At 36.8% G+C, this 24,843-nt stretch overlaps 1 protein-coding gene across 1 annotated transcript in view; it reads right to left on the bottom strand.

The window, feature by feature from the left end:
- Positions 1–24,843, bottom strand: part of CADPS2 (calcium dependent secretion activator 2) — a 313,185-nt gene that overhangs the window by 170,439 nt on the left and 117,903 nt on the right. Inside the window, 3 exon segments of the mRNA XM_040549796.1 lie at positions 9,757–9,878; positions 13,962–14,198; positions 15,194–15,274. Coding sequence (XP_040405730.1) covers positions 9,757–9,878; positions 13,962–14,198; positions 15,194–15,274 — 440 coding nt within the window.

The raw sequence follows: 24,843 nt of genomic DNA, 5'->3' as shown, positions 1-24,843 counted from the left end.
AAATTTTCTAATACATAACAAAAGAAAACCAGAGATGAGCTCAATGCATAATAAGCAACAAAGTAAAAGCACTCACTCAGGCCTTCTACACTGAAAAATGGAAACAGTGCACTCTAACACTATTTACAGAATGCTATTATAACAATTATTTTTATCACAAACATTAAACTATGAATAAATTATTACTCAGTCTTGCTTTTCCATCTCACTTTCAGCACAGGCAACCAAGAAGAGTCAGAGTGAAGATTTTCAAGGGTATGCAACAAGACTGACACACTGCTGGGTGCTGGGAACGACTTCTGCATATTGGTGAGATGAATTCAAAAGAGGCAATAGTTCCTGTCTCCCACTGAGTTTCTAAACCAGCTAGGGGCTGGTGATGGACACAAAAGCAAGGCATGCCCATTTCTTCTCAAAGTTTCTATACGGATATTTACTTTACTTTTGTCTTGAAACAGCAAATTATGGATCCAACACAACGCTATCAGAAGTTGCAAACCCTTATTTTTTTAATGTTCTTTAGTATTTGTGTGACACTTTAAACCTTCAAAATGTTGCACAAATGTTGATACACTGACAGTACACTGATGAAGCAGATAGATATTGTCATCTCAGTATAGCAATGTGGGAAAACAAATCACAAAATAGACTGACCTATCTGAGCCTGCACAATCTATCAGGGAAGATCCAGGAATCAAATCAGAAAATTTCAGTATTCCATCTGGTGTAACACCACCTATCTTTTATTCTGAAGCCCCTTTTACTTCTCTTTCTGCTTCCTTCTGTTCTTATCTGCTGTCCACATTGTTCTGCCTCTGTTTCTGCTGTCCTCCTACTCTCAATCTGCTGGCACTGCTTTCAAGTAGGCACATTAACCTGTAGACTCACACCTTACATGCTAAGTAGTTACTGAGAAATTTCAAGATCTATAAATTTTCTTTCTACGTCTGCTCAGTGGACTACTTTGCATTCTCAAAGTATTAGAGCTCTTGACACCATTACCTCTGAGAATCCATGCACATGCTAGCACAGTGACAGGAAAGAATAGTCTTCACAAATTGGGGTGAAAAAATGTTCTCTGTTATGAAGATTTGAGACATACAAAGTATTCTTAAGCTGAATGGGGATAAAAAGCAAACTGCTAAACTTCTTTCTTTAAAGTCATTTTCCTTAACTTTCTCTTCACCCAAAACAACAAACCAAAACTGAACAAAAACATACACTCTGTTCCGATTCGAACACTGCATTTGGTCAAATGTTTAGAAATTATTTCCAACGTACCCATAGTAGTTTGTTTGCAATGAATACAAGCAAAATTTTGAAAAGTCATTTCAAATCAAGATAGAAAAAGTTATATTTTGAGAATGTAAAATGGGAAATTCTGATCGTATCAAAGTTTACAAAAATACAAAGGAACTGTTTTCACACCAATGATCGCCCAGGGAAAAAAAAAAAAAAAGTTACAGTAATTCAGTTTTCCAGAGATGAGGCAGGCAAAGATGACCAAATGTCAAACTTCAAATCCACTCTACCAGAGTATTCCAGGAGGCGACTAGAATTCACAGTAAAATTTTGAGGTAATTTGTTCCTCCCCTACCTTTTTTTGACAGACCTCCATCTCTCCATGTGATTCTTGCAGGCAGATGTAAGTTGCCTTTGCCTTCGCTTTGACTCAGCCTGACACCACGTAGTTATGTTAGTATGACGCTTAGCCTTATTTTTCTTCTAAGCAGGACTTAATTGGCTTTGGCTCAACACCGCAGTATTCACAGCTAAATGCCTTCCAGTTTAAAGCATCTATGGATGCTTTAGTGTAATGCTAGAGAAAGCTTATGCCTGGCTGTAAAATATTAGTCACATTTGCTGTGTATCAGGTGGGAACAAGGCTAGAAACAGATATATCATGTTCATTAAGCAGCGAGTAAACTGTCTTTCTCCAAACCTTAATTGTTATTGTGAAGGTGGTAACAGCAGGACATGCATCTTCAAACCCCAAGGTTCCCAAAATGCACTACAAAATAGAACATAAAAATGATATTGGGCTTGCAAGGCATTTTTTACATTTTAAAGGGAGACAGTCATCCCAGAAAAGCTTATCATAGTCGTGATGTTATTCTTGAGTAAACATTGATATCCTACCAAGCACTTGGTTTTGTTAGATTTTTGGTATTTCTCCCCCCACCCCACTCCCCCCCCCAAAAAAGCGTCAGTTTTTGTCTAAAATCTGTCAAAGCCGTAGTTTTAATGGAATCTGAGAAAGAGTTTGGGTTGAAGAATAAAAAAAAAAAGGCAAAAAGTTTATTATTGTATCAAGGAAGAGATACCTCATGTAATTACACACTTTCCAGCAATGAGACTAGAAGAGGAGGGTTAATATCCTCACTCCACAAGGAGAACCTACTTGTGATACCCTCATCTCACCAGCTTTCTATCTGGGGTCAGCGCTGCAGCACAAAGCAGTGCATCAAAGACACAGTCTTCAGAGGTGCAAATGTCACACCGGGGCAGAAATACTAGTTGCTTTCAGTCTCTTATTAGAATGCTCAGCACACAGAAGTAGAACAACAACCAGGATTTAGCCAGAACAATCAAAAGACTGAGAAGAAAATTAAAAGATATGTCCTGGTGGCAGGAGGATTATGTTTATTGCTAGCTATCCAAATGGAGTAGAGATTACAACCAACTTTAATTACCTCCTTCCTCCTTTCCTCCCAATTTATTCCACACCACACTTGTTGTGCCAGATCTGTGAATATTCCCTTCTAACAACAGTGATTTTCTCAAGTCCCTCAGGTAAACAGGATTACAAGAAAATATTTTGAGGGTTTATCATAGAATCACAGCAACATTTAGGCTGGAAGGAACCTCTGGAGGTCATCTAGTTCAAGCTTCGCTCAGCACAAGGCCAATTAGATCAGGTTGCTCAAGTTATTATCCAGCCGAGTTTAAAATATCTTTTAAGACTAAAAGCCTGTAGAAAATCCCTATTTCTCTGTAACAAGCGAGGGGAAAATTGCTTAGACAATATAAAATAGTAATCAATGATAGAACATAGTACAGAAATTTTTTAGAAACCCTATGTCTTTTTCTTGTGGATATCATACTGCTCTTTATACTTGAGCTGATTAGGTATTATTTCCTTTCTTAAAAGGAGCAAGCAATTGATCAGGCATCAAGAATAACGATAAAATTGTCATGTAAATTTTCAGCTGAATCCATATCCCTTTTGTGAAACTCTTCCATCATTAATCCAGAACACAGGCTGGGATAAATGTGCATTTTTCTCTCTCATTTTTTCCTTTGCAGAACCAAGAAAACATCAGACAACTTCCTATTGGCAATTTTGTTTTTCCTCTTCACGGCTGGATACTGGACAGGCATATATGGTATTTGATCATAGCACCCAATTTTTTAAAAGGTAATTTCTTCTATCCTATTTTGTGAATTGCTCCAATCATGACAATCCAAAGAAGAAAGACTTACTGACATATGACAAGATGAAAGCCATGACAGAATTTATCCTTTAAAGATACAAGGACGAATCTTTGAGCAAATGATAAGAATCAGTATGCAACTCATTCAGACATGGCTTATGAAAGCACATACACCTTGTTTCCTGTCATGATCTTTAACCTTTTGGCTTCCCTAAAATTCCATAATATTTACTAAAAGATCACGCTCAGTTTAGCCAAGTTTTCTACATTGTCCACGTCAACATAATTAGAAAGTACGTCTCATGCTTTAGCCTTTGAAATAATTTTACTATTAACACACAGAGCCTCTCATACACAGACTCATTTTTGCAAATGACGTGTAAGATGCATTTATGTTTTAAAGAGGAAAAGTTTGGATGCCAAATTATACTGAATAATTCCATTTTGTTATCCTCTGTAAAATGAGCTTTGGATTTCACTGCAGTTATCTGTAATTAAAAAAAAAAAAAAAAAAAAAAACTTCCAGAGGTAATAGTCAAAACAACAGTTGAAATCCATCAAGTAAAGACACTGTTTAAGCAGCTAAATCCTAAAGACAATTTATCCTCAGAAGTTATAACAGAAAGCACATGAACAACAAGGTAAGCACAGTTAAATCAGGATCTATGAAACTGCAATCTCATTATCCCTCTGTAAAAATTCCATGTGCAAAGATACTCATTAAAAAAAAAAAATCACCCAGAAAAATAACTGGAAAAAAAAACAACCACACCCTTAGAAGAATTGGTTGGCTTGCCAGCAAGAGAGCATTATGATTACTGCCTCTATGATTAGTCAATACTTGTGTTTCTCTCCCTTCTTTCTTCCTATATTTAGTCTCTAGTTTTATACTCCAGACCCACAACAATATGAGGCTGTTTCATTCACAGAAACAACTGTTTCATTATACTTTTTTTCCAGTGCAAAAGCAATAATATGTATTACTACATCTATAAATAATATATGGAATATACGGAATGATTGCTGAACGGTACTAATAACAGTATAATTAAAGTATTACTGATGAAATTTAATCATATTTATGCAGTTGCATTAGGCACAGACAAATAGCAGATGAAAAAATGTGTACCTTCCCTTTTCCTTAAATACTGTATATCTATATCATGCAACCACAAGTTAGTTACCAACATGGTCATGTCTTTGTTTCTCTTAATCAAAAATAAACATTAGAAAGTTGCAGGGGCTATGATAAAGAAACAAAACTAGCTGATGCTTCAAACGTGATTATCACAGATTATAAATGATGTCTACTCTTTCCTCTTCAGAAACTTCATCTTAAGCCATATTATCAAACATTATATTTTTTTTTCTTGAGCAACCATGTCATTCCAGGAAGTTCTACATTTTAGAAGTTAAGACCATTTTTTCCCTTTTTTTTTGTTTTTTGTTTTTAAACACTTCTATCCAATCTTTGCCAAATAATCTTTGATTATGTGTCTACAAATACTGTCATACTTCAAATACTTTATGGAATTAATGGTGGTAGAATATTGCATAAAACTAAAGTGAGCAGCATTTATTTTATTTGTGCCATCTTGACTGTGGCTCCCTGCCTCCTTCAGTCAGATATTTAATCATGTATTCTTCACATTCTTCTCTTCCAATATAATAGACATTTTTACAAGATTATGCAGTCACTGGCAGCAAAATATGGTCATCTCATTTGTCTTGTTTACATGAAGAATAAGCTGGTTGCATCAAAATTTTCTCATCACGTAAGATATTATCTTTTTCTATTTCATAAATATCTGACAGCAGAATATCACCTGTAGTGGTAAAACATAGCATGTTCCCAACTTTTATCTTTAGGCATGACCATACACATCCAAAAGACAACACTTTCAAGACACCACATTATTTAATATTCAGAATGAATAAAATCAATGATAAGAAAACATGTGGACACCAGACTCCACACGACTAAAAACTAAGCCACATCAGTAACATTTGAAAAATGAAATTAGCACTGGATTTTGCAAGATGTCCCCTGTGGCGCCACAGCAACAAAGTTATGCAAAGCATCCTACAGCTGAAGGGGGTCCTCTAAAGGCTCTGCTACTGATCTCTGGCAGAAAAGGTCACAGTCTATGTTGGAAGGATTTTCAGCAGGGCTAAAAGGCAGGAAACAGTTGGGAGGAATGAAGAAGTATTTCACAGGGCAGTAATACATTTTTTATACAGTTTGCATGTGAAGCTGTGTAACTGATTGGTTTGTAAAATGGTCCAAGACTTAAGCTCAGTCAAAATATACTGCTTTATAGCATTTGCATTTTAGAATGACTATTAACTACTCAGTAACATACATACAATCAGCATCATTTAGCTTGTTAAAGTAGAAAAGAATTGTATGAAGCACTTCAATACAAACTCACAATTTATTTTTCAAAGAGACAGAAAGCAGGCAGGAGTTAAAAGCATTAAGAAACCAGAAAATATTTCTTACTGATAAACTGTTAGGACAAAACTGTGCTCTTTTCTCTGGGACTCTAACTAAGTCTTTCGCCTTGAAGAGCAAACCTTTTTTTTTAATTTCCTTATTACTCTCATGGAAGCATTCAAGGATTTAGAAGAATACTTAAATACATACTCTAAAAAATCATTGACTGAAATATTCAGCATTTTGGAATAGCAGATCAATCTTCAATTCAGTCCCTACTTGAATCATGCTTCTATTAATCTCCACTCTGAGGTCACATTGGTTTGCACCCCATTTTGAAGCACTTGTCTGAGCACCCAGTTTTCTCCTTTTCACTGTCAGAACTTCTGACTAGTAGCATTGCTGTTTGTACACTGATGTTTTACAAATAAAAAAAAAAAGAGAAAAAAAAGAAAAGAAAAAAAACAGGCATAAATACTTCTTTACACTGCTTCTCTTCACAAATTTATCTACCAGTTCAAAACTATAAAGCAACTACAGAAAATGCCTGTGACAAGCACATGACTCGTAGCTCTTGCCAGCAGTCTCCCCAGGCTGGTGAAAAATTAATTTTCCATCACCATTTCATTCTACTCTTAGTACAAGAGCTTTGCTACCCTTTTCTAGCTGCACATACTACATAAAATCTGAAGTTATGTTCTCCTTTATCTGGGATCTGTCAGTGCAAATATGTTACTGCTCGTGATCTGAAGAGCCAAGATGAACTACAGCTCTTCTCAATTCTGTTTCTTTTTACAATGAATTTTGTGTTTTCTCCTCCAGCATCGCTGATTATTTTCCTTTATATCAGAATGATGGTACTGAAAATTATCCCAGTAAGGAGCCAGCTCCAGCAGCAGGCAAGATAGGCAGTACCCTAGGGCAGCAGACAGCTTCATTTTTCTGTATCAGAAACAAGACAGATTGGCTCTTCTAGCCCGGCTGGTCACTGGACTCTACTTAGGCAACTTTCCCCATTGCTGGCAAAGGACTAAGGGGAAAAGAAGGCAGAAGCAATGGCATTACTAACATTAACAGGAGCAGAAAATTGCTTCGGTTTCCACCTCTTCCCATCCCTCCTATTTGCAGAAGAACATCCAACCCTTCATCCATCCCTTCCCACCCTCCTGGCACATCCCTACCGGAGAACTGTGATGAGTGCTGGAAGAAGCAGGTGGGAAAGAGGAGGTAGACAACTGTTTGAGATGAGGGATGTGTTGGACATAAAGGGAAGAAAGATCTTAGGAGGACTGGAAACAGCTTGTGTTAGAGAAAAAAGACACCTTCTGAAACTTGGGACCCCTCCCTACCTATAACAATATTTTGTAGGCTCTCTCTCACCTGTGCAATTTCCTGATTAATCTCTGCCAAGACTCTTAGTTTCCTTTGCTACCAACAAAAAGAGCAATATGGCTGCTGTCAAGTAAACCTTGTTTGGCTCTAACAGAAAAATGAAACTGTGGAATAAAGGACCTCCAATTCCATAGGCAGCTTCCTCCATCTTCTTTACTGTTTGCCCATAATTTGCTAATTTCTTGCTTGCCTAATTTAATATCCTCTTGTGTTGCCTCAAACTACATCTCAATATATGATCAAAAACTACATCTCCCTGTATGCTCATAAGCATACCGTATGCCAGAGTCTCAAAATTATGCTTGCCAGCAATGGAAAATAGTATGACTCAAACTCTATCTGGTTCTTACGCTATTCTAAGAGTTCTATCAGCTGTGGCCTTTCAAGTCAAACTATTTTGCAGGCTAACAGGTCAACAGCACCAGTAGCTCCCATTCCTGTTCTTCCAGTGAACAGTTCAGGGCATCTCACAATCCTCCACTTCCTGAAGATGCATTTTTTTTTCCATAAAAATCCATATGAAACTTATTCATCCAACAACACTTATGGAATAGCCTATAACCTGTTTCCTGTATTCAAATGCAAATAAATTCTGTATTCTTCTGTATTCAAATACTCATACATATTCAACTCTTACATATTGAGCCTGAAATCCTCTAAACCAGTTTACAAGCTCATAGCAGGTCCCAACCATACCACCTTTCCTACAAACACTCCAGTTGATCTCATATTGACTCCATCTATTCCGGAACTTCCTTTTGATAAAGTTTCTACTTTGACTTAGTTGTTAACTTTTAGGGGACGTATCTTATACACAAAATATACCTTCTGATTGGCTTTACAACCTTCACCTTTACCTGCAGCCCTAATACGTAATAAGTCAACCATGAACTGATCATGAACCATCCCTGACATATTTTGTCCACTGTATCTGGAAATAGCTTGAGAAAAACAAAATCCTTAACACCTACAAAACTGTTTTCTGGAAATAGAATGACTTTGCCTAAAACTCAAGGATCTTTGTATTCTAGCTGATTTAGGGAAGTCTGAAGACCCACACCAATGACACCAGAGGTTAATGAAGCCTTTAAAACAAAAGCTGACAAGTTCAAGGGTGAGGAAAAAAAGACAGGCACTTTCAGATGAAAAGGTAATCTTGACTGTGACAGTAGGCAAATGTTATATGTGCTCATTGCAGGGAAGAGCACAAGAGCAACTCTGAGTTTGAAGAGAAGCCGAGCTTGGAGATGCGCCCTCTATGACAAATCCATGCAGCTCACATGGGACCCCGAGCCACCAGAGAATGCCCCAACAAGTCAACAGATGAGCAGGGGATGCTGCATACCCACTCATGACCTTGCTTCAACACATATATCCGTACGTCTTTTACACTGCCATTGCTTTTAGAAGTTCCTCACATACCCCATGCAAATGATATGACTGAGCTGGAGAAGGACCACAAGCCAGGGAGTGTGCCAACTCTATTTTACATCTTGTTCCACCTCCTTGGAATTCTGAAAAGCTCATCTGAATGTTACTATAGCAGGCTGCTGGCTTACTTGTCTGGGAAATTTGCTGCAACTCTACGGCTAGGAGAAAGTCTACCAAATAATATCTCCTTCTACTTCTCCTCTCCCCAGACCCAGAAGAGGTACATAAACGCTGTGCTTATAATTTTGCCTATCAGAAATCCGTATTTGTGGTCTGACTGGAATAGAAGCTATCATCCCAATTCAGTTTAAGGTGTTTTCTCAGATACTGTAACAACTGCAATTTCTAAATTGTTTTTCACAAGGCACACTATGGTGCCAGTAAAACCGCAACACACCATCTGGAAAGTTATCTACGAAAGATTCCAGATGACATTTTAACAGAGAGAAAAGTGTCTGAAGTCAGTGCGTAGGTCAAACAAATCAACAAAAAAACACACCTAATTTTCTTCCTCTATGCCACACTGACTGGTTCAACTACAGATGGCATGATGTTTTCCCCTCCAAGTCAGTTTGCTGACTGCCTCCCTCAAAAATTAATTGGAAGAAGTGGATCCTATAATTTAAAATGAAATAGGCTCAGCAGGTGAGTAAGTTTTGTCAAGACTGATTACTGAGTATTGATTTTCCACCAATTGTACAAGTTACACTCCACAAGGCCACCTGCACATTAACCTAGAATACATAAAATCACCTCAGGCTAACATCTTTCAAGAGGTTTGTGTTTTCAGAGGATACAATGCTGCAGCCTCCATCCAACTCCCTTCCTCACACATACATCCAGTAGTATTTTTTTGGACTGTGCTTACACTTCATACTTACTTCACCATAAATATTATCTATAATTTAATTTTTTAGAAAGAATTTAAGGTAACAACTCAGAAAAAAACCTCATGTAATGTAGTGCTAACTTAAACGGTAAAAATTGTAAAGCTATTCAGGTAGGTTCTCCCACAATATGGAAGGAAAGGATGTTGTACGCAGCGACAGCAGAGCAGCTTACTGTGGCCTGGAAGCTTCTGCCTGGTCTGTCTGAAGTTTCTCACCCCCCTCCACTTCCATGGTGCAGTAGACAATCCGATTGGGGGCGACTGACTTTAAACCTTGTACTTCCATTATAACGATCTGAGGAGAAGAAAGCAAATAGTTCATCCTTCAGACTTCAGAAAGCATTACATAGCACAGCTATTGTGGTATTAAATGCCACACAGAAAACCCAAAACAAAACAAAACAAAACAAACAAACAAAAAAAAGAACAAAAAACACTCCACTGTCTCAAATCTTTGGAGACATAAAAGTTTTAATTTTGTCTTCTTTTTCTACTTTCAGCAACATAAACTAGGAACGGAAATTTTTGCTCTGTTTCTACTTGGACAGAAACTCACTCCAACCATAATTTCAATGCTAGTAGTTGAATTTGAGAGCAATGTCTAAATATAATTCTAAATGTTAATGCATGAGGAGGTGTCTCTTTAAAGCAGTCATCCAAGTAAGTATTTATAGAAGGTTACTGAGATTGTTAAATGAGACAAGCAAACCGATCAAGTCTTGGAAGTTTAATCACGATGCTGTGACCAAGGAGGCTGCAACCCTTGAAACTCATCTCTGTCATGATAGAGAGCACCACTATCAGCTGGAGTATTTTTCCACCACTACCTACCCCTTTTCCTTCTCCCAGCTCACTTCTTGCAGGCAGGTGCAGTCAGTGTGCATATGGAGATGTGGGGGGAAGAGATGGGAAAAAAAGCCACCTCTACCAGCTGTGCCCTGAGAAATTTCCTCACCAGGGACATTCTGGGCTTGGCAAATCCCACAGTTTTTCAGCTCCTCTGAACTACTCGGTTATAGTCCAGAAGAGCCAAATGCAGTCTAACTTCAACTGCTCTGTGTCTCTTATACACCTTTCAGTTTGTCACAGTGTGAATCTATTGGAATTTTTACACTTCAGATGTTTCTAATTCAGAGAAGATTTGAAAAGAAAGTCCCGTTTCCCTGCCTGCTTCAGAAAAGCTGCTTTCCTTTTCAGCCCCATTTGTGCCTAAAAAACTGCGAAAAAAATTATCCATTTAATCAGCAGAGAAGCTGTCCTCATCTGAACAGCAACAACAAAAACACAGTATTTGTTTGATTGTTTTAAAGGTGACAGAAGTAATGACTACTTCTGGTCTCATCAGAAGCAATTGATTTCTTAGGTCAGCAAGCAACCACTAAAATGCCTGGCTATCAAACTACTTGCATATTTGCCAGTTCACTTTTATTGAACTGTGTCAGGGCAGATTCACCCTTAGTTTTAAAATCCCTTGTACTTTAAAACTCCTAAAATCTCAGCAATTGTTAGATGTCTTGCAAAATTCCAGTGAGGTGACAGTCATTGACCATTTAGAACATTTTTACATTACCCATAAATTATCAACACTGCCTATTATGCTTCATAAATAATACAGCAATTCAGGGACAATGTTGTAATTATCTTTGTTCTTCTCCATCGCTTGTGGTCCAGGAATTCAAACAGCTATAAAAGTGATCAATGGCCACTTGAAGACTGAGAAGAGATCCTTCTGGCTAACACTGCCTATATGGTCTTTCCACATGACAAACACACGTCCTTGTTGAATGCAGACTTCGTGTTTATTATTTTTTTATGTTAATACTTTTCCTTGAGTTTCCAATTTAATTGCACAGCACATTTGTCTTTGCTAGCACTTCTGGATTCTAGGAATGGAAAAAAACCTGCATTTCATTAGGAAGGAAACTGTCACTAGCTGATTAACTAGCTCATTAGCTGATGAACAGCTTTCTAAATATTACTTGTCTATTTCTTAAACAGTTCAACAGCTGAAGATCATAAGCAATTAAGTCTTCTGCTACTGCTTTGATATTTTATTTATTTTACAAATTTCTGCAAATAGGCTAATTGATGAAATATCCAACTTGCAAAAATAGTCACTGTCACTTTTAGCATCTCTTAGATGTCTTAGAGCACAAGGTCCATTCACACCAGAACATGATAAATAATAATTTGCTGGTCTGTCTTAACAATGAAATACAGTGGCAGCATTAACCCCCACCACACTTCACCTGCCCAATTAGGTGTTTTTGTGTTTGTTTGTTTGTACTAATGTTATAACATTATAGATTTCTTGTTCATTCCTGTGCAGCCGCTCTCAGTGGGGCCTTTGCTGGTTACCATACTTACTCAAGAAGTATGAAGTTGTATATATATCACCTAACATTTTTTCAGAAATAAAGTATTCTGTCTCCAAGGAAATGCAATCAGGTTTTGTTATTTGCCCATTCTGATTTGCATAAAAAAGAACAGCTCTCCCATGTTTCAGTCTAATTGAATATCAGTTCAGCTGCTTCCTTTTGCCCTTATTATCTGTGAGATTTGGCTTCCTAAGAATAAGACACACATACATATTTCGTAGACAAAAAACTTGACTTATGTGGTTAACAACATGCTTAAAATGAAAATTTCCCCTACTTAAAACTGCTACCTGTAGAGTAACACTTTAATTCTTTGCTTGCCCAAGATGAAAGGCAGATCATTAACCCTGAAGAACCTCTGTGTTTTCTCTATCAGTAATGGAAGGAACAACCAAAAAACTTAAGTTCTGCAAACTTAACGGTCTATCTAACATTTCTGGTGTGCAGGGTTGCAAACAGACCAAAACTGCTCCAAGTAACAAGTTTACTGGAAATCACATTTACTGTCACATTTCATTTCATGACTGTTTCAATCTTTTGGTGTTTTCCTTCCAAATATCACATAATTTTTAGTACATACTTAATATTTCTCTCTAGAAGCCCAGAGAGAGTTTTTCTTCATTTTACATCCCTCACCAAGCAAACTTTCTTGAAGACAAAAAAATATATATATATTATTGAAAAGCTTTTTCAGGTGCTTTTCAGGTGCTTTAGAACTACTCTTTGTTATTGCTACTGATGGCATCACTCTAGGCTCTGCAGTCCACCTGAGGTAGAAACAGCACATGTGATGGCAGGCCACAGGATTCAGCACAAGAATTATAAAATTACTTCTTCATCTCATATACTTCAGCACTATACTACACCAGTTTTACATGCTGGATGAACTATTAATTTTTGGTGTATAGAATGATAGATGGTTCGATCCTACTACTCTTCCAAAATTTTTGTAGGCCTTCTACATTATTAGCTAGTAATATTAAAGTAGCATATGGCAGGATAAGTAATTTCTCTTTTACAGTTAAATAAAAGATTTAAACTTTTACAGTTAAATAAAAGATTTAAACTTTTTTTGACACAACAAAGAAAATTAGATCTGAATTTTCAACACTACAAGAAAAAAACAGATGCACTGTTCACTTAAGAATATACATTGTTTAAGAGACATACATGCTCTTTGTTTGGTTTAAAACATTTAACAATTGAAATACTTATTACTTAACATTACCCAGTGTCTTACACAAACTGAAGCCACTTAAAGTGCATAGCACTTAAATGTGGCATCTTCTGACAGACAAATACATACTATGCAACCAGGAAACATTTTGATTGTATTATTATCTAGAGACAGAGATCAGCATTTCCTGATATTCACATGTACAGAATTGGGCCTGACCAATGATGCTTTCCTCAGATACGTTTAAGTAACTAGCTGTATTTGTGTCTTCCTCTTGAAGTGAATTGAGCTCAATGTGGATTGGGACTACATACCTATAGAGCAGACTTCCTGCATAACGTCAGTAAATACAAGTTTGTCTCTTGAGGAAAATGCAAAAACTTATAAAAATCAGCCTGCTATGACCAACAATAAGAAAATTTGGATTTGGTTTATTCTTTAAATGCTTTCAGTGAGAAAATACAACTTGTTTGTAAACTTCTGCAAATGAGTTTTTGACAACCGTAGTGTCTCATCATTATGTTCCAAAGTGTGCCTATGTACCTAATGTACTGGAATTCATTTAAAGTTACAGTTGTGCAGGAGATTCAACTGCCCACATTGCTGTGTGGAACAAAATGTAGCTACAGCTCTAAGAGGAAAGCATATCATGCATATGAACTCTTAACTCCTAATTATCAGAGACAATGCATAATTTACTAGTTTAAAATATTTTTTTAATGACCAAGGAAGGACTAGCAACAAAAAAATATCAAGAAATAGACATTCTGGACATTCTAGTAATTTAAACTGTCAACAAATGTTCAGTGAAATATGTGATTACCTCTAATGTGAAGGAGAGGACCACATCAGACTTTGACAGCTGAACCTCATTTTCATCTCCTATGTCCAAGAATGCAGAATTTTGTGATCGCTTTAACTTCTGCAGTTTAAATTCTGGCCCACCTTTAGACACTGGAAGACTTTCCAAATTTGCCATCAGCAAATTCACTGAAGACCGCAACTCTTCTATGTACATGTTTTCCATTTCTCTTGTTATGAACTTTGGGAATTTTCTTTCCTTGGAAGGAAAAAAAAAAAAGTTGGGAAGAAAGAAAATCATGCTGTGTTATATAGCATATTAATTTATTAATTTGCTCTCACTTAGAGATCCTGAATAAAAATAAAAGTCTTAATTCCTATGTCTAACTATTTGTATCCCTTGAAAACAGTAATGAGAAGGCTAATTGTGTGCTCCAAAAATAAGTCAGTCGCATTCATGCTTCTAACATAAAACAGTTGAACTACAACTGCAACTTGAAATTCCTACTGCTGCTTATTTTTATTTTTAATAACAAGTCATTCATTTAGAAAGAAATGCAGAGTTATTACACACAATTATTTTACACATTTAGGTCTGGATTCTGACAGAGTGCTAAAATGGCCAGGGACAGTAACAATCCTACTTGTGATATTTAATATAGAAGGGCATAATCTTGTCCACTGAAATGAGATACGAGCTCTAAGAGAGAAAAAATAGACTTGGCTTTCTAAAATTTACAAAAGCAATTTATAATTTACCCTATTAGCACTAATTTGAACTACAAGGCTCACTCAGTTTTGTTACTTGCAGTGCTAATACAACCACTCTGAACTTTGACTTAAACTGGAAATGTAAACTATATTCTACATACTTTAAAAGTGTATACATATAGCATGTCATAAGACACAAACATTATGTCTAAGTACAGAATAATGCATTTTGCATATGAAATATAATCTACTTTAGTTCCAAAATACATACTCCCAAATGTGCAAATAACATACTCTTTGGTTCACCACTGGACTTGCTGACAAAGAAAAGGTAGGATTGCACAGTGTACAACCTTTCAAAACGAATTTTGCTTTCTCTCTGCCCCATACCTACTCCACAGCAGAAAGAAATGCATCTCCCAGACTGTTATGCTGTCAGATGATATTCAGTTTCAGAATCAGAAAGTGGAAATCCACATTAAGTATCATCCCACTTAATCTCATAAGAAGATACATTTTTGGTACATGAAAGCAACCGCTTACCCTTGCCATTTGTTCAGCCAATTGTAGACGTCCATCTAGTTCACGTCTGATCTGGGCTGCTTGCTCATCTGCATTATCCAACTTGCATAGAGAACAAAAAATATAAGTAATATTAACTATAAGAAACACACACTTTATAGCAATTAATGCAGTTAAAAAGAAAAGAGAAATGATTTGCAACAATCTTTGTATTTTAAAATTTCTGAAACACTAAGCAAATACATAGCTTTGAGTCTTACCAAGATGAAAGAACTACAAGAGCCACCCATTATCCACAGCAGTCAAGGACTCTGAAGGGTAGCCCTTATTCCCTTGACTTTTTAATACTTAGCTTAAATAGGAGGAGCATTATTTCCTTATGAAAATAGCCACTGAAAACATTTGTCCATGAAGCAGAAAACTGGACTGACAGAATAGCTGAGAAAATGTTTGCAAGGAATTTTTCTATTTGGTGCCATGAGATCCTCTGGAACTAGACGTAGGGAGAGAAAACTGTGCACCTATACCTTCTAAGTATATATTATTTCACTCACATGAATCTTTTCTCCAAATATTGGCCAGCTGCTCAGATCAAGGCATATCCAGTTTTTGAGCTTCCAATATTTTCATATGGAAGAAATAATTATGACTAAAACTCAGACTTCAGTCCTGGAGGTAAAGGGGAAGGACCCATCTCTTCCCCTCAACAGAATTGCTGGGTCTCAACTAAGAGCCTCCCTAAGTCATTTTTCACTGGTTTACTTGTTCAGGGTAGGTGAAGTGTGGCTTCATCTCAGTGGACTGACCTGCACGGCTGAGCTGGCTAAGAGGAAGAAGCGTGGTGCATCTGGAAAAGGCCAGGCACAACTTGCCATCTTACTGAATACGTGCCAACCAAGGACAAAGACAAACATCAGAGTCTTAACGGAGGGCTTTCCTTTTCTAGGGGTAACTGCAGGCACAATCCTGCATGCTGATATGAACTAGTGCTTTTAGTATGCAGCTAATGTCTAAGGATACTTCACCTGCTCTTCACTAAAAAACAATCTGAAATTGATTAGTGATGGAAACTGGCAAAAATCGGTTCTCTAATTAAATGAGACCTTCTGCTAAAGAGCTCACAATTAGTTTGGAAAACGAGTGATTCCATTAAACTAAGCATTTTATGTAAGACCACTATTTAGTGCACCAGGCCAAATACATAATGCCATTTTCTTTGCAACAGTCCTCTGCTAAATTCAGTAGATCTCATTGAACCAAAGCCTTGTTGAAAATTAAGCATTTTTTTTCCTCCAAAAATCAAATAAAAAATCTGATTATTTTTGAATAATCAAAAATACACTATCTATTGCTTTAAGGTTCATTGCAGCATTATGTACAATTAGCATCTTGACCACATTTAGCAAGAGAATATAAAGTTTTCCACAGCTAGGATAGAAGTGATGACAGGGAGCACAGTCTGTCATCTGAGCAATCTGGAATCTTTCAAGACCCTTGAAGGATTGCTCCAGACTACTGAAAACAAGAGACCAAAACTTGACGGTGTAAGAGAAGCTCAGTTTAAACAGGAGAGTAGAAATTGGATCTTGCTGTATACTGGTAGGGTCCTCCCACTAAGCGTGTCTGTAAATTTGCTCCTAGCTTGATTGTCAGTATAAATGGCAAGAGCATTCTGGATGAAATTAAGTATTTTAGGTTTCGCAGCATACAGTTACAGTATTCCAAATAAATTCCCAAATTTGCATTCTACTATTTCATAACAGAACAAACTGCTTTTTGGACTTGTTACAAAACATATTTTTAACTTGCCTCTTCCTTTGTATTGTAACTATTTTACTTTTACATGTATTTTTATTTAATCAGTTTGACAGTCAGTATAATAGGAAAAACATCTCTGTTTTCCTTTCTGGGCTAAGAGGAGCACAGCATTATTTTAATAACATATTTCATAATAGGCAATTGATTGAAAAACATCTGCCTAGAGGGAATTTTGATGACTGAATTTTGATTTCTGCCAAAAGAAGGGTGTGGGAGAGCAGAATGAAGCTAGAACTTTTTCCTGTGTCAAGACACAACTTCACTGACTGCTTCTATTATTAACTTGGTTCAAGAGCCAAAAGCTTTCAGTTAAAAATTATATTTACTTACTTTTTTCCATCTAAAATACACATGAAATGATCATTTAAGTTCATGAACGCTAGTCTGGTTTTGTAAATCAGTATTTTTTCTCTAACCATGTATTACTTCCCATTATCTATTTGTAGTTGACTGTTTAAAAAATGTGCCAATTTCCCCACTTACTTATTTTTAAACTTCAGTCTTCTTCCTGAAATATTTATACATTCAAATAATATTTTGTTAATGTATGTATATAATTTTGCAAGGTATGGAAAGAAGCTGAAAAGGTGAAACACTGAAGAATGCTGCTTCACTTATAGACAGAACCAAGGTACGAATGACTAGTAGGTCATTCACAGCTCTCCTAGTAAGATATAAAGTTGTTGACATTAGAATTTTTGCAGTATACAAAATGAAGAAACAGTGAGAAAAACAGGAACTTTGTCACGCTACATGCAAGGTCATTCTACTTGCTTTTATCCTAAATTCAACAAAACACGTCAAAACCAACTTTCCAAGCAAAGCAGGCAGTGATTATAAATGTGTAGTCATACTTTATACATCTGCTGAATCTGAAGTGACAACAGTAAGAGTAAGTAGATTCTGAAAATGCAGGTGGAGGCTGGAATTCGTGACTTGTATCCACTTTCTTACACAGGGAAGCCACTCATTATAACCCACCATTGGGGTAGAAAGCACAGTCAGGGGTTAACATTAAGTGCATTCTCTTCCATAATTCCTTATTTGTGGATCAAACCCATACCCAAGACATAGAAGGAGAAGTTATGACAACCATCGTAGTAATTTTAAAAATGTTAATAAAACCTAGAAAAGCACAGAAATAAATACAAACATAATACTGCAGGATAGCAACTTAGATTTTTCTCAGTATCGCAACAGGTACTTGCTTTAAAAGTTACTAACTTGTAAACACTTACAATGCTTTCTAAACTACTTCTCATGTCAGATTTGAATGAAATTATCCATCACATAGATCAATGGTAATGCTGGAGACTTAGGAGTGTAGGGATGCCAAAAGGGAAAAAAGAAGTTATATTTTTACAGATTGTTTTAAAAGAGGCTACCTGTAAACTCCATTTAATAAAAACACCTCGGTTTTCTCCAAGGGTAGTAATTATTCACCATAGCTATTTATCAACTACACCAACAATAGAGATACTCTTTATGTCGCTTATACTTCACTTAACCAATTATTCAGTATCTTAGCAGCAGGGAACCTCACTACAGCAGACTCTACAGATACCAGACTTGTTTTCAGTGTAAAATACACTTGAAGTTCTGACCAAACAAATCAATATTTTCCCAAATTGCCATACATCTGGCCCCGGAAACTTACAACTTCTAGGCACACACTGACTCACGTTTGGAGGACTATTTATTTCAGTAGGAAAATTTGTAATTGAGCAAAAATATGAATAAGATAGCTGTGCCACTTGTGCCTTTTCTCTTTGCTGAGATTATTAAATGGATATTAAAAGTTTCTTCCAAAAATTCAGTACTTATAAGTGACTATGTTTGGATGGACTATGCTTGGATGGATAAGAAGTTACTTTTTATAAAAAAAGCCTGGTAGCTCATCATCTGGCTTTTTTTCTTCAATGGTGTCATATAAAAACAGCTTTCTAAAATAAGCCTGCCAGTCTTAGACATCAAGCTATTCATTTGAAAATGTTTTTATTCCTTAATGCTTGAAGTTGCCTTTATGTTTTTCTCCCACTTTCTCACTCTGAAAAGGGCAATCACTTTTTATTACAAACTTCTTTACTGTCAGAGATGGGGTGGTTGTCCAACAATTTCTATTAGAGGATATTTTCTGTTGCTAATATCAGCGTTAACTGCTAAACGACAGACTGAAGTTTTCTACTCTGAATTTCTGCTTTAATAACTTCAACCAAAATGACTCAATTGATTCTGAAAAGGAGGGCAGAGAAGATAACACATTGCTATATCCATGATAAGAAAACTGGTGACCATCTTGTCAAAGAGTACCATCTTTTTTCAAGAAAGGATCTGAAATTCTGCAGCGCCCCATCTGTGAAAATCAGCCCAACTCTAGCCAAGTTGTGAACCTCTGAAAAAGGAAGCAGCCACTACCAGGGGATAAATCAGATCCAGCTTTCAGGCTCATCTTCAGGCTGTGCTGCTCAATCTCTTGAATATGCATGGGGTCTATGCTCCTCAGATTATTTGCTTATTTGAGGAAGACTGCAAGTTTATTAAAGTTACAAATCACTATTCTGATCAATGGCATATCTTACTTGATAAACAGTTGTTTGACTGTTGCACCTAGACAGCACAGAACAGAAGCATATCTTAATTCATGTTTACCTATCTTGACAGGTCAGAAGAGATGGTCTACTTTGTGATTCCTATTTAAATAACTTATATATATATTTTTAGCATTAAAAGGCTTTAACTTATTTGTGTATTTTCATGCAAAATAGAATTGGTACAGTAGTAAAAATTCTGGTTAATGTGCAAGAGTAACCTAAAGAAAAAAATGTAATAATACTGCCAGGAGGTAGTGCACTAAATCCCTAGTGAGTGGCACTCACTTGCATTACTCTGCCTGCAAAGAGAGTCAGATGCCATTTTTTGCAACAGAAAAGTTTGAGTACAGATGACTACTGACCTGCTGGAAGTTATTGTTCTGTATGTTCATAAGTGCTCAAACTAATGGATAGTTGCTTCAAGTGACTATTTCATTAATGTTCAGTTAGCTTCCTGTATTTTTTTAACCTGCAGTAACATCAATATGAAAGTGTATTTACATGCACATAGTGATACAAATTTCTCTACATTTAGTGACTAAATTGACAGTACAGGTATCTTAGAACTTGCTTATATTTCTGCAGCCCAAAAGCAAAAGCCCTACCACTCAGCTCTGCTCTGTGAGGACACAACAGTCATTTTTACTTTAGAGCAACTTTTTGCCACACGTAATGGCTTCTGGGCCCTGCTGAGCTGATGGGTTATTTGTGGCTGCCTCCAGGAGGCAACCTGCAGGCTCCATCTCTGACTGCTGCGTGGCAGCACAGGCCAAAACTGTCAACATCCACCAAATGGAATAAAGGGCTTGGATTAAAAGTGTTGTTATTAGATACTTATGGGAAAAAAAAAAGATTTCTATAAGTAACTAACGGCATCCAGCAGCAAGTCTGGAAGAACAAATGAAGGTCAGAAAAGTCCTACTGCTCAATTTTGGTTGTGAATCACATAAGCAAGCAGTAGGTGTGGTGGATGTAAATACTTGCATATTTTCAGAGTGTTCTCCTTGGTGCTTTCATCTCTGGCCCAAAAAAAAAGTGAGTTTTGCTTCAGACAGACCTGCCATCTCGAAGACCTGCAGGGTTTCTTCATATTCTTATCTTTACACATGCCGAGTTTTTCTACAGGAACAAACCTGGGATATATTAAGCACCCATGTAACGCTCTGTCGCATTAAAAAGCTGCTGTGCACTAAACACAAAAAACCTGCAGAGATTCCTCAAGTCTCCCAACCTTGTGAACCAAGATTAGCAGCTAAATATTTAAAAGTAGAAGGATCTTCTACTTCCAAGTGAGGCAGAAAACACATCACCCAACTCCAGTCTTTAGCACTAGATGCTTTTGGACACAAATTCAACAGGACTTAACTTCTGAAGAACAAAATCATGACAGAAGTAAATTCCTTTCACTCCCTATAGGGAGAAAAACAACTATTTGATTAAAGGGCACGTTGCCTGAAGCTTTCTAAACAGCTTCTGATAGACCTTTTCGGCCTCCTGTTCCACAGGAAGAAAGACACAGCAGTAAATGGAAAGAAAATGTCAATCCTCTATTTCAGAGAAGGCTATGCTGTTCAGCTTCAATTTTAAAATCTTTTCTCTTCATTGTAGAATATACACTGGATTAATTCAGATTAACAAGAAATATCACTTAAGTCGTATTTAAAAATTCATGTCCTCTGCACCCTGCAAAGTATATATTATGTATCATGAAAATGGCTATGCTGATGGCTTATCCTGCCCTGTGTCATGGTGAAATCCTGTGGATTTCCCACAGAACTCTGAAAAAACAACTTTAAAACATCTGTTCCTTAATCTTCCTCTCCCGTCTTCCCAAGTTGTTTCTTTTCTTACTCAACACAAACAACAAATTGCTAGATTTGACAATATCAGAGATGTGTTTTAGACTATGAGCAACATCAAATCAAAGTGAAACATTAGGAATGACAGAGAGAGAAAATCTGTTAAAATAAAATGGATTAAAAAGTACCTACTTCAGAAATTTTCTCTCTCATGGAATAGCAGTATACATATTCTCAGCTAATACCAAGTCAAGAAACTTAGCAACCATTGAAAGTATTTCTACTTTCTATCTGTCTGCAGCAAGGAGACTGGTAAAAGCTTACAAGTCTAAAGCCCTTATGAAGTGTCCTAACAACTTCTCGTGTTGCACCATCAGTCCTCATAGCATTTTCACGGAAATTTTGTTTTATCAATCCTCCAAAAGACTGCCTTTGAGACAACAGATCCAGGCCAAGCTAATCACTCAGTTCTCCTGAAAAACAGTGCCAGCAAAAAGCTCAAACATGACGTTCAACTAGATATAATACAAATTCCTACTGAATGCTATCAGTCTTCAATTTCTAGTGCTGTGGTATTTGGTGAGTGAAGGTACATATTCACCTTAGCCACTGCCTTCATAACTTTGTACACCTCAACCATACTCCTCAACCTCAGCCTCGTCAACTCCACACTGAAGAGTTTCATCCCTTCCAGCCTCTCCTTGAAAGGCCATGAAATTCCACAATTTTCAATGCCACCCTCCAGTCCTTAATGACTTCCCCTACATCCCTGAGACAGACATATTCTCCATCTCATTCTCAATGTTCTTCATAGCCATGAGAAGCATTTTGTGACATTTTGACTATTGTTGCACACAGAACTAATGACTTCAGCACAAGAAACCCAAAGCCTCTTTCTTGAGCTGTTACTGCCCATTCTCAGTTCAGCATCCTATGCATATGAACTACTTCCACACTGGGGAGAGTTCAAAGTTAGGCTGGAAAGAGTTTTGAGCAACCTGATCTAGTGAGAGATGTCCCTGAACAAGGCAGGGAGCTTGGACTAGATGATCTTTATGGTCCCTTTCAACCCAAACCATTCTGTGATTCTATGATCATTTTTTTCCTCTGATGCATTACCTCACATTTAGCTACATCAGAGCTCATCCGTTGTGCTTTTTGCATGTAGTTTTGTGAGGTCCTTCCAGAGTTCCTTGCAATTACAGCAACATTAGAGTGCCCAAAACGGTTTAGTATCACCTGTAAACTCAAGGATTCCCCATACACTGCCTGTGTAAAGACACAACACTCCTGTTAAATTGAATCAGATAGAAATCACAAACTCACTTAGGAACTGATGAAAGGGAAAACAAAAGAACCCCTCCCTTCAAATCTTCTAAAATATCAAGACTGCACCATAAAAACACTACCATTAGGCCTTGGATACTGGCTACAGAACTTGTCATTCAAAATCAAGTGTCATGGGACTGATACCAAGTTAGCCCACTGGCTGTTTAAGAACAGCAGTGTTTTCAGATCAACATATATTAATACTAAAGTCCAGAAGCCACATTAGGATGATAAGAAATATGTTAGGATCCAGAACAGTTGATCAGTGGCAGACTACAGAACAGGGGGAAAAACAAACAAACAAACAAACAACAACAAGAAAAAAACCACAGCTCCAAAGTGTCGCTACAAGCACTGGAATTTTTGGCCTTTCACTCTCTTAGGATTTGTGATAATCGTAGAATCATTTAGGTTGGAAAAGACCCTTAAGATCATCAGGTCCAAATGATTGCACAGATCAATAGCTGAAACCCACAGTAATGGATGAGACTACAACATTTGACCACCTCTGTTCTGTTGGAAAGGACGAAAAAGAGAGGAAAGCATGTTGTTCTGAGAGGGAGGAAGGAAGAACAAAGGCAGGTTCTTACTACTTGCAGATCTAATCACTCTAACTATTATGTCCCACAGATACATCAAGGATGTGGATGCAAAGTATCATTTTTTATTAACAGAAATGGAAAAAATAAGATCTGTAGTATGTCATACTGTAAATATATTTATCCAAATGTATTTTTTTTTCACATCCTGACACTGGAGTTCAGAGAAGCTGTCAAGACCGCCTCCAAACACTCATCAGTGCTGTATCTTACACACTGTAAAAGTTAAAACCCCTCAGTTGTTGCTAACTATGCAAAATGCATTCTACCCCAACTCTGAAATCACAAAATTATGAATATCCACACGCAAAAGTTTAACTCCTTTTATTTATTTTCTGCTTAAGTCTCTGTATTGTTATTTATATGTGTTCTTCCTACGGATAGCTTCAGAGTTATGCATTGCACCTATTTTACCACCCAAAACGAGTATTTTTTTAGTAAAAAAATGGGGTCCTGAGGCAAACAATGGAGATATGGAGAAGTGTCCAGAGTTGTTATAATCACTTAAGCAGTTATCTATGTGCCAACCATAACTGCTGTGGAGGTCCCAGCTGCACAAGTAATCTGTGGTGAGTAAGAAGATGATCAAAGAAATGGATGTTCTTATTCCTCCCTCTCACCTTCCCCCGGACCCACCCTACTGAAGTAGATATTAAGTGTCTCCTTCAATAAAAGTTGCATTAAGGTTCCGGCTAGGGCATACCCTCCCACATCCACCATAACCAGGTAGTGATGGGCCTTAAAAGTTATGACTCATGTCCTGATCCTCTTAAGAGAAAGCCGTCCACCCTCCTCTTCTCCCACTATCTGCACAGAGATTACCATATCCAAGACAACCCCAAAATTAGCATGCAAAGCTTGTTAGTATATGCATATTTATGTCCTATAATACTGAATGGGCTTACAACATTTTATATTTTTCTAAAATTATCTTGAACTTTAAGAGTTATTGCAGCAGACCTGTCAAATATCATAATTTGATTTTCTTATACTGATTTTAAGTTAAAAAAAAAATCAGAAGCTTGAAGGCTTGCTCTAGAAAGAAATCCTCTCTCCTTTGGTTACTCTCCTCACCCTCCAAAAATATCATGCAGAATGTTCTCTTGCCTTATCAATCACTGATTACTTTTTCTTTGTAGTGTTGAAACTAAGGGGAATATATGCAAAAAAGGGGAATAAAGGTTAATGACCATTCCATTAAGCAACCAGAAGCACCTTGAATGCCATGTTATTTTTTTTTTCCCATATAATGGTATGTGACTGATTGAACTAGAAAGAAAACTTAAATTCAGGCTGATAACTCACAATTGAAGTACCAATTTATCAAATGTTTTCAAAAAAAAATTTGTTTTCAAAATGCATCATGAAAAAAACAGTCACGTATAAACAGTTCTTATTTCAAATAGGCAAAATTATTCTATTTAGTTGAAAGTCTGCATTTGTATTTAAGTATATGCAGTATCTGAGCATATTAACAATATGTGTGTTGTCGCTTTTTTTTTTAAGAGCTATAATTTCTCTAAAAAAAAAAAAAA

This window comes from Cygnus olor, chromosome 1 (assembly GCF_009769625.2).
Source record: "Cygnus olor isolate bCygOlo1 chromosome 1, bCygOlo1.pri.v2, whole genome shotgun sequence".
Lineage (NCBI taxonomy): Eukaryota > Metazoa > Chordata > Aves > Anseriformes > Anatidae > Cygnus > Cygnus olor.
Note: the sequence above shows the minus strand (reverse complement) of the source record. Positions and strands in the feature narration are given on the sequence as shown.